Source organism: Sinocyclocheilus anshuiensis, unplaced genomic scaffold, assembly GCF_001515605.1.
Source record: "Sinocyclocheilus anshuiensis isolate Anshui unplaced genomic scaffold, SAMN03320099.WGS_v1.1 scaffold528, whole genome shotgun sequence".
In the NCBI taxonomy this organism is placed as follows: Eukaryota; Metazoa; Chordata; class Actinopteri; order Cypriniformes; family Cyprinidae; genus Sinocyclocheilus; species Sinocyclocheilus anshuiensis.
In genome coordinates this window covers 216,801-228,576 of record NW_015558590.1, presented here as the reverse complement: position 1 = coordinate 228,576, position 11,776 = coordinate 216,801, and the positions used below count along the sequence as shown (strand labels likewise).

Here is an 11,776-nt window from a genome sequence, read left to right as displayed (position 1 = left end):
GATTGTGCTTGATGGAAGTCCAGCCAGAAGAGCATTGCAGTAGTCCAGCCTAGAAATGACAAGGGCCTGGGCAAGAAGTTGTGCAGCATGCTCTGTTTGGAAGGACCTGATCCTCTTGATGTTGTGCAATGCAAACCTGCACGATCGAGCTGTCTTTACAATATGGTCCTTGAAGGTCAGCTGGTCACCAAAGAATATTTTTTGATGAACCTAGCAGGATGATGAAATCATGCTGTAGAGTCGAAGTGGCAGGGAAAACAAGAAGCTCAGTCTTTGCCAGGTTGAGCTGGAGGTGATGTTCCTTCATCCCTTCCCGAGATGTTTGCCAGGCAGCCTGAGATCCATGCAGCTACTATTGGATTGTCTGGTTGAAATGAATGTTAGAGCTGTGTGTCATCAGCATAGCAGTGGTAGGAGAAACCATGTGCTTGTATAATGGGTCCCAGTGATGTAGTGTATATGGTGAAGAGGAGGGGTCCAATAACTGATCCCCGAGGAAACCCTGTGACCAGAGTTGATGTTCTTTGGATACCTCTCCTCCCCAAGAAAACCCTGAAACACCTACCTGTGAGATAAGATTCAAACCAGTGGAGTGCAGATCCAGTGATGGCAGACAGGAGAATCTGATGATTCACAGTGTCAAGTGGCAGATAGATCCAGCAGAATAAGAACTGATTATTTGGAATCAGCTTTCACTATCTGCAGGGCTACAGTAACCGACAGCAAAGCAGTCTCAGTTGAATAGCCGCTGCTGACACCTGATTGGTTAAAGTTCAGTTGGTCATTCTGTGAAATAATGTAACTGTGTCTACAAAGGTGTGAACCAAATGGTCCATTCCATTAGAAAAACAAAGGAACAGCATTCCTCAGGAACGTCTTGTAGATTGCAGGATCTCCAGCGGGAGGTCCTAACAGTATTGTTTCTAGCCCTTTTATCTTCAGGTATAAAATTATGTCCCACAGACAGAACTTTGGGAGAAGAGATTCATACAAGAATTTTAGGATTCATACAAGGGTAAAATTGTTTGAAGGAAGACATGCTAACATCGCTATTGAAGAACTGCTACACTACCATCTTCAATAAATTCTTCTCCCCACAAAAATGTAGGTCAAGCCTACTTATTTTTTTGTATTTGAGAAATCTAGTACATTGGTGATCCACCCAAAAGACTGCTCAGCAAAAATAGAGATGATACTACATGGATACTAAAAATGATGATACATGGGGCAACTTTTTAGGTTAGAAGGGGTAGTATGCACTGGCCTGTCTAGACAGATATTGTCTTGACAAGAAGTTAAAGTGGATCATAAAGTGTCAGTTGCTGTATTTACATCCAGAGATGAGAAATGGGTGGGTGAGGGAAGAGAGGATGACATTACAGAGGAAAGATGGAAGGGTGAAAGGGAGCGTAGGTTTTGCCTATAAGTAACTGGTAGAGGAATTGGTGGAACACAGGTAGTAATATGTAGGTTAAATGTAATAAAGAAATAAGCAGAGATGTCTAGAGGTTTTACCAAATGTTGTCGGTGATACAATTGCATGTGTAAATTAAGTCAAGCTGGTTGCCTGATTTGTTAGTGCTTGTGGTGGTAATCCATTTGAGATCGAATGAAGCTAGGAGTGGAAGTGGAAGTCCGCAGTGTAAGGAGCTAGGATTGATACAAGGGTACATTTATTTTTGAAGGAAGACATGCTAACATCGCTATTGAAGAACTGCTACACTACCATCTTCAATAAATTTTTCTCCCCACAAAAATTTTGGTCAAGCCTACTTAATTTTTTGTATTAGAGTAATCTAGTACATTGGTGAGCCACCCAAAAGACTGCTCTGCAAAAATACAGTAAAGATGATGATACATGGGGCAACTTTTTAAGTTAGAAGGGGTATTTTGCACTGGCCTGTCTAGACAGATATTGTCTTGACAAGAAGTTAAAGTGGATCATAAAGTGTCAGTTGCTGTATTTACATCCAGAGATGAGAAATGGGAGGGTGAGGGAAGAGAGGATGACACTACAGAGGAAAGATGGAAGGGTGAAAGGGTGCGTAGGTTTTCCCTAAAAGTAACTGGTAGAGGAATTGGTGGCACACAGGTAGTAATATGTAGGTTAAATGTAATAAAGAAATAAGCAGAGATGTCTAGAGGTTTTACCAAATGTTGTCGGTGATACAATTGCATGTGTAAATTAAGTCAAGCTGGTTGCCTGATTTGTTAGTGCTTGTGGTAGCGAGCCATTTGAGATTGAATGAAGCTAGGAGTGGAAGTGGAAGTCTGCAGTGTAAGGCTTCTCCAGATGGATTTCGAAGTCACCAAAGACTACAAGTGGACTGCCATCCACAGAGAATGAAGACAGCAGACCATACAGCTCCTCTATAAAGGTGCCCAGTTGACCAGGAAGGCGATAAATCATGACAATATGGAGTTTAACAGGAGCTGTTACCATAATAGCATGAAACTCAAAATAATTTTATTGCATAGTGAAGAGTGGGTTGAGTATTTCCAATTATTAGAAATGAGAAGACCATTTAGAGTGGCTTTTTATTGTGGCCAGCCTAAGGCACACCTGTGCAATAATCATGCTGTCTAATCATGGGTGTGAGAGAAAGGGAAGTTGTTAGAGAGAACAGCAGGGGTTGCAGAGTCTTCTGGACGAATCCAGGTCTCCGTCAAACCCAAGATACTAAGAGTACACTGAGAAGCAATGGCCAGAATGAAGTTTGTTGACAGCTGACTGACAATTCCAGAGACCCACAGAAAATGATAGATGTGCAGCAGAAGAGGTGCAGATATGACGCAGCTTAGCAAGATTGCGTTGCCGTCTGCGTTTGATGTTGGAGCATTGTTGATAGAGAACAACAATGTATTGGAAACACACTACCGCCTACCTGACTGCCTGAGAGGTAAGGAAAAATACACTTACTTGAGATTATATTTTTTTATGGCTGAAAAAAATAAATGCTAATAAATAAAATAAAATAAATAAATAAATGCTAAAATAAATGATTGTATTCTCGAAAACAATCTTTTAAAATATTAGTTAAGCTGGTGTGTGGTGGGCGTTCTGGCACAATATGGCTGCCGTCGCATCATCCAGGTATGCTGCACATTGGTGGTGGTTGAGGAGATTCATCTTCATCTACATTCATCTTGAGTACCCAGAAAAGCACTATATAAATGTAACAAATTAATCATTAATCAATGCAATCTTTTATTGTACTATTGAATAAAATATTAGTTAATTATCAAAGAAAGAAAAAACATTAATAGCCATAATATGGACTTTTGTAAATGCTGTGATACTATGATGCTCAGATACTGTTATTTCCTCCTCACATTGCTGATTTCACCATTAACTCTTCACCTGAACAATTTATATTTTTGTATATGGTATCATTGCAATCCTTGACCATCAAAACATAGGGGTAGACATCACCTTTTCTGTATTATCATGTTTGGTTCAGGAGATATGACACAAAATACATAATTTGGTTATGGCGGAAAGTAAAATGGTCGCCATGGCAACCACGAGGTGTTTTTGCGATGGCTCCATTTCTGAAAATGTTCAGGGCCCTAACCTGTACAACTGTACCAAGTTTCATGCTTTTATGAAAAAGTGAACATATCACCTCAAATTTTGCACATATCACCTGGACTACTAAGTAATATTTCATACAGTCTCCACACAACACACATGCATATGTGGTTTACGGGGACTCACGATAGGCAGAATGTTTTTTATATTGTACGCACACACAAAATGCTTACCAGATGATGTGCTTGTTTACAAATTTCACTCATATTTATGCATAGGCTACATTTTCTGGGTTGCTATATGCTACAAGCTAACATAATTACATTGAATGCATTTAAAGTATTTAAGGGGAATTTTCTACATTTAAATTACATCGAAACAACCTATGGAGACATAAATCTTTATTATTTGAATATGAATAATTAAGCGCTAAAAATACTTTTGAAAACATTATAATTGTTGCAATTAAAAAAAGAACACACCTTTAAGTTGCTGTTTGAAGTTATTTTACGCAACTTTAAGTAGCTATATTAATTGACCCTATGCAGGGAGTTTGATTGACAGGTGATCTGGCCAATCACAATGCTGAATCTGCCATTTTTGTCTGACAAGCAAACCAGACAGGAGAATAGATTAACGTCACTTTTTATATTTATCATATTTACTTAAAGCATGAAATAAACATGAATGAGCATCAGAAGGTATTTTATTCCAACTGCGTCAACACACAATTTTTCCAATTTAAGTCCACCTAAGTTAATTTACTCTCCTTTCTGATTTGTTTGTCAGACAAAATGGCAGATTCGGCGTTATGATTGGTCAGATCGCCTGCCAATCAAGCTCTCTGCAAAGGGTCATTTTCAACAGTGATCTTAAAGAGACAGTTCATCCAAAAATGAAAATGTTTGTCATCATTGTTGTTCCAAATCTATAAGATGTTGGCTAATATTCAAAACACAAATGAGCTTCTGTTTAGCACATTTGAAGCGCTCTATGTATGTGTTGTTCATGGTTTATACTGCATGTGAATAAAAGGCTAAATTAAATCTGTCCATCATGTAAAGTGATTGTGTTTCTTCAGTAGACTTTAAGGATTACTTTTACAATGTCTTTTACTTGATAAATAGAAACCCCTTTAGGAATAATAAAAAATATCTTCACTCGTGTTTCAAAGATGGATTTGGAATGACACGAGGCTGAGTAAATGAGTAAATGATTCGATTTTGGGGTGAACTAACCCTTTAACTTCTTGGAATGGACACAGAGATGTGCCACTGTAAATGTGGCTGTCAGGAACAGACACATGCTCAAAAATGAAATGAATTCATATGCATTTCCATGAGCGATTCAGTGTAGCGCTTTCACTGTAAACGCGTCTAAATGTATTTATTTGCTGCAGTACATGACTAAATGAATGTTCAGAGAGGTCTGAGTGAATGAACGAGTGCAGGCAGCTCTGGTTATATAACACTCCTCATTCCATATTACCGCCCAATGTGTCGCCAACAGCACACACACAAACAAACAACATCCATACACACATTATATACAGGGAAACATGATGCCCAAATATATGTTTATATATGGCCAATTGACAAATAGACAAAGGCGTGAGCATCACGTTTTTAAAATGGTAAAATTGCACTGAATTTATGTAATACACGAGTTTCACAATTTGAGCTGAATTACTGAAATAAATGAACTTTTCCACGACATTCTAATTTATTGAGATGCACCTGTACTTATATAAGGGTAAGTATATTTTAGATTGCATTTGCCTTCACTAGTTCTATTTAAAAGTCTTGTGATGTGACAAATTACTATAAGTCAAATATTACTCACTTAAAGGTGCATGAAAGAAAGCATACTAATTATAATACAATTTGAAATATGCTGTTTTGATTGTGATACTATTCAGCAATTTCGACACAGTCAGTTCCACTAAGACCACACGTACACGGGTATTTTTATAAACTGAGTTTTTCCTTCTTCCGTTTAAAAAAAAATCTCTGTCCACATGAAAACGCAAATGCATGCTATGAAGCACTGTCAAGAGCATGCCAAGCCAACAGGTGGCGATATAATCTCAACCATAAAGCTATGTTGGCCAATCAGAAGACTGAAAAAGTCTCCAGTAGGTGGAGATAACAGCGCAGGCTCCGACGTCACAAGCCAAAAACTCTAAAAACTGTCTACACGATAACACTGCAACCGGAGTTTTTGAAAATCTTCACCCTGGCAGGCGTTTTCAAAAATGTTCGGTTTCAGTGAACTGGTGCTGCGTTTGCGTGTGGACAAACGGCCTAACCGCATAGAAAAAGCTGCGGTTTAACCGCGTTCGTGTGGACAGGGCCTAAAGCTTATTTAATGCTCACTAAACCTGACATTTCTATTTTCTGGGGGCGTCACACTGCAAGACTGATTAAATGAACATGAAAGTAGTTTCAACTATTTCAAGTTTAATTAATAGTAATAGCTCTCCCTTCTCATAACATACAAGTCTGAATTCCGACTAATTTTTAAGGATCCCCTAAAAGAGTCAGCTTTATTGGGTTGCTGCACCACACATTTTGTCATTTAGAAAATTTAGTAGTACATTTAATACATTAATTTGATTCTAGAATGGGGCTCTATTAAAAAAATATTTCTCACATAATTAGATTGGCTTTAGATAGTTTTTTTTTACAGTTTAGACAAATGACAAAATATATATGCAGAAAAAATGAATAGCAATATGTCCTTTTTTGAGTACAGTAACATTTAACTCAACTGCCCATATAAACAAAGATAAACCCAAAATGAAAACATGTTAGGTGAGAACTGAAATCATATTTTTACACATTGTGTTTCAGAGAAGCACGAAGCTCAAATGCAGCACTTACACAAGCGATCTTTCCATACGACTACCCTGAGAGCCCACCAACTCTCCGAGAGTACAGTACATCTGGCCCAGGAAGTCCTGCAAACACACACGGCAGGAATGGAAGCATTATTTACACTTTATGATTTCAGGGGCATTTGAGTTCAAGATAAGTTGCTTGTTATCTTAGTACACATTCAAGTCAACATGAAATCAAAATGGGTACCTATTTATCATGAAATATATAGTATATTAATGATTAATATTATATTTAAAATATTTGAAATGCTTAGGTACATTGGCAGAAAAGTTGTTTTGGTGCAGAATTTTGAAGAAACACACTTCTTGTTTGTAATAATGTGCATAAATTATTAATTCACAATACGATCAGGAATATGTATTAAATTCCAACAGATAAAATCAAGTCACAATCAAACTCTGCTCAGAAATATGTCGCATTATGGAAGTTAAACAGGTTGTGAATGTTTCATGCCTTTGAGCTAGTATTTGTTCTCCGATGGGAATGTTTTGCTTGTTCAAATCAACACTTAAACGCACATTTCATTTTCAATGTAAAGTTCATCTTTGGTGTTCATGTTCAATCTTCCATGTCAATTAATTTCTTAGATGTCAACCTTTAAGATGTCTTGTAGACCATGCAAATGTGTAATAATTAATGAATTTGTGGTGCATATTTTGATTTTTTTTTTTTCAACTCTAAAATTATGTATTTTGGTTGATAACATTCTGTGGTGGACTTCAAGCATGCTCCGCACACTGTCTTAACCAAACAAACAAATAAATAAATACATTTTTATTTTTATTGAATAAATACAAATAAAAAAGTATTGAAATGGTTTATTTCATATTAGATTTTCATGAGCCTGTGATAATTTGATTCTAGAATGCATTTTAAAAGTAATTAAAGTGAATGTAGGATGAATAAAAATGTAATAAAATTGCCTGAAAAACATGGATGAGAACAAGACCTTATTCTAGATCAGATCTTGATAGGCTGTGTGAGGGCAAAATGTGTGGCAAAAAGGTTTTGCAGATGAAAAGGCAGGACTGAAAACGGCAGACATTCTTCTGAGAGCGCTGATCAGAATGACTGTGTCCAGCAACTCAATCCCACAGGTGCATTCTGAGATATAGAGTGACCCATGGTTCTAACCCCACAAAACGCTTGGATAAATCACGATAAAACCCTCAGTGATGAGGGTCAAACAACTGTAGGGCCACAAACACAATAAGAAACCTATAAGAAGTCTTCTAGATCAACCCACACACACACATGCACAGTGTCCATCACCCTTACATTAACAGGAAAACACTTACATGTTTGGACAGGTTTTCACTCTTTGAGTCGAGGTCATACCTAGAAATAAAAGGACATTTCTGTGAATGACGCTGAGTGAAATGCTTGTAGAATTGATGTGTAATTTCTCTGGCTCAAAATAAAGTGCTGCAGGAATGGGTCCTTAAATCGGGGAACATGTTAGTATTTTTTCACTTCCAGTTCCATTATTTTTTGAATGGGTTTATGGTTAAATACCTGAAATAAGGTCTGAAACAATCTCAAGATATTTTCAGGGTTTTTTTACCCTAAGGCATAACATTCCCCACTCATTTTAAAGCGAGTTGGTGCAAGCATAGTGATTATGACAACCAAAATTATTTTGAATAGACTAAAAAATGATGTTGGCATTACTGGAATTGCATTAGCATGGTTCAAATAGTGACCACCATCTATTCGTAGCAGTGAACGAAGAGAAATCATATCGATCACAAGTGCAGTAAGGAGTACCACAAGGTTCAGTATTAGGACCATTGCTTTTCACCCTGATGTTACCCTTGGGAGATATCATCAGGAAACATGGCGATCTCAAACTATTTTACATGTTGGCATATTGTAACTATTCATAACTGTTTTACATTTCCATAAAATCTCGTCATACATTTTCATACAATCTACTTGGCCCCTACTGAGGGTTAGTTTCAGGAATGGTGTTAGAGAGGACCTTTATGCTTTTTTTTTCTTAAAATCATGCATTTTTGTATATTCTGTATTTTGAATAGGTGTATTCAAGTTATTACATGTAGAAAGTGTTTAATGTATGTTTGAATAACTATATAGGACAAATGAATGACATCATTCACCACTTATCAAGCACCGGTAATGACTGTTTCCCAGACAGTCCCACTGTATTCAATTGTTATAACTGGCTTTGTGAAGTAGGACAGAAGAAAGTATTTTACCACTTTAAAAAGGCACACTTTACCTTTAAGTCATGTTATTACTTCTTGTTTTCACTCTAGGAGCTAAAATATGTCAGTGCTTCTGTTTTCTTGTGACATTCTGAATGAACACAATCCTGCTGTTCACTGGCAGCTTAAATGAAACCTCAGTGGGTGGCAACAACCTACATGTTTGAGGAAAAATCTGTCATGTTGGGATACATGTTATTTTCCTCTCGGCATGAATCTACACTCTTGGCTGTCTCTCTCTTAGTCTGTCTGTCTCTTTCTTCTTCCCGCTGTGCAAAATGAGCAGCGTCAGCACATGTGCAGATATTTCCAGCCACCGCAGGAGAGACCGCTAAGATCAAGATACACTTTCACCTGACCGAACAGTCATGTTCAAATCTCCTCGGCAATAAGAGCATGTCAGTATGTTTTACTTTGCTTGTGCTGCAGTGTTGTATGTGTGTAACTCTAAGCCAAGAATCTACCACAAAACACAATCTGAGGGGTTTGGTTTTGGCTTGTGCTGGCTCTTGACTTGGATTATTTATGTTCAGTACTTTAAAAAATTTGTGCCACCAACAAATTTATAAATTATGGTTACATATGTGTCAATTATTATTAAATGAGGTCACTGTGGGTAGGTTTCCGGGTGCCGCTACTGTATGTGGTTGCTACGGTGTTCTGAGGGGGCTGGTGTTTTGCAGAGGGGTTGCTGGTAACATTTAGGTTCTAAAAACATTGTGTTTTGAAATGTTTCTAAACAGTTGAAATGCCCAGTTTTCTTGTTGTGATTAGAATGTGATTTAAGGTTACAAAAACATTTTGGGATGTTCAAGTACACCAACACAATAAAAACATTCCAAGAATTGAACGTCTAAGAACAACACTGGATGGTAGTTAGATTGTTCTAAACAGTTGCTAGATGGCTCCTAGTATGCTACAGGTCGTGAGCTGTAGTTCCAACTACACAAGTTTGCGATACTGTTCGCGGATGTTCGTTAGAGCCACCGTTGCTGGTAATGACAGCACTTGTGATCAGAGTTGGCACACAATGCTTTGGGAAACGGACTTCATGTTGGTTGCTAGGGTGTTCTGGGTGGTTGCTAGGATGTCGCAAAGGTGTTCTAAATGGTTGCTATTGGGTTCTGTGTAGCTGCTGTTTGCTTACACCACCCAGGTCTCCATGATATGGTTTGTCTTTATAAAACACTTATGTATAACGTGCATCATGTGCCTCTAGATGATTTGTAGTGGTACGTATGGAGCGGGCTGCTCTAATGGAGGATCGGCAGTGTGTGTTTGACCGTGTGTGTGTGTGTGTGTGTGATGTAGGTGAATAATGCATACATTTAATTTCTGGGATACTGCTGTATAAAATGTGCTTCACTGAGCGGAAACAAGCCAAAACCCTGCAGGCTGTGTGTGTGTGAGACAGAGTATGTGAGAAATCATACAAAACTGCATTAAAAGGGGTCTCCCATGTTCCTTGGGAAAACAGCACTTCTGTATGTGTTGTCTCTGTATGTCAAATTGTTTACAGTCAACATAGAGATCATTAAATATGCAAATCTGTGTTCTCATGTTTTCAATTATTGACACACGAGTGAATGATGTGGCTCTCAGATTTTTGTCTCTGAACGATTGTTTTTTTTTTTCAAAACAAACACAAAAAGACAATGAACTAATACACCTCTGCTATGATGGGCAGATTTGCAATTGCTGAATTAAAATTAATTTTGATCATGTTTGTGGGGTGTAGATGTGTAGAGTTATTTAACTGTCATGTGATGTTATTAATTCTTAAAAAGAAAGAGGTGACGTAAAATTATTATTATTATTATTTGAAAAAGTTTAAAAATAAGTCAGTGTTGTCTAACCAACATTCAGAAGACGATTGGCCTGTGGTCCTGTGTCCTTTTTTTTATGGCAAGATGAGATGCAAGACTCATTCAGGTTGAATGTTTATTATTATTCTGATTGAAAAAAAAACTTCACCTTTTACATTGAAAAAAAAAAAAAGTAAATTTGAAAATAATATGTGTACATTCACATGTATTCAACACTGTAAAAAATGAAGCAAATACCATTTCAGTCATACTACTTCAAAATTTCAGGTTCAAATCAATGTGTTATTTTTTACCATTTCTTTGTAATTATTTGTGAAATTTACTAGACATTTATGAGGGAAAATTGCAAAGTAAATCATACACTTTTTTCAGTAAAGATGTAGGCTAAAGATATGTTACTGCATTTTAGTTAGAGGTTACACCACTTGACATTTAGACACATTAAATTATTTTTGCATGCTGATTGTACTTACAGGTCAAAGCGCACATTTTGTCTCTCTTCAAAGAAGTAATCGAGCATGAATTTGTGCACAAAGTCTGGATTCAGCGTGTTATCGATGACTTCTGTCCTGCCAAACTAAACAATAAAGTGCATAAAAGGCATATTACCAGCATGAACAAATGCAATATAAATAAAAAATACAGATCTGAAAACACAAATTCAGAAAATACTATACCTCTCTCCACTCCCTGTACGCCACAGTCTGAGTGTACAGCACACAAACTACACAGAAAAGAATATAAAAGATGCATGAAAACTGCCTTGAGACATAAAACGCCACCTTGCTGGAAAGAAGAGTGAAAATATAGCAGCCCTGGTTTTTGAATTCAGCAAATTAAGAAATCAAATATGCACAAAAAGCAAAGAAAGATGTGTGGAGCTCTTGAGAATACAATTATTGGCTAATTTGTCTCACATGCAGTAAGAAGAGCGTGTCATTAACACACACACAGACACACACACTCAGAAGTCTCGCCAATTCATATCACAAGCAACGGCAGGCGGCTGAAATAATTCTGTTTCTGAACATCTGTTTGGCTGCCCGGGGGCCTTCCTCTAAACACGAGCCAATACTTGCCATCAGACTGTGTCTAAAAATATGCCTAATTAAAAAAAGACCATCATTGTCCGCCGAGCGTGCTTAATCTCCACCTTTATATCGGGTTTGGACCCCAGAGCCTCGTAGAGTTTACAGTGTGTGACTTTATGACCACCTCTACTCATATCTGTCCTGGGAGACGAGTGTGTGTGTGTGTGTGTGTGTGTGTGTGTGTGTGTGTGTGTGTGTG

The 11,776-nt window shown here is 37.5% G+C and overlaps 1 protein-coding gene across 1 annotated transcript in view; it reads right to left on the bottom strand.

Annotated features, from left to right (window-relative positions):
* LOC107679956 (copine-8-like) overlaps window positions 1-11,776 on the bottom strand; it is a 60,343-nt gene that overhangs the window by 32,333 nt on the left and 16,234 nt on the right. Inside the window, exons 3-6 of the mRNA XM_016475686.1 lie at window positions 11,164-11,210; window positions 10,960-11,063; window positions 7,731-7,770; window positions 6,415-6,491 (exon numbers count right to left, since the gene is read on the bottom strand). Of these exons, the coding sequence (XP_016331172.1) occupies window positions 6,415-6,491; window positions 7,731-7,770; window positions 10,960-11,063; window positions 11,164-11,210 (268 nt within the window). The remainder of the gene's footprint in view (window positions 1-6,414; window positions 6,492-7,730; window positions 7,771-10,959; window positions 11,064-11,163; window positions 11,211-11,776) is intronic.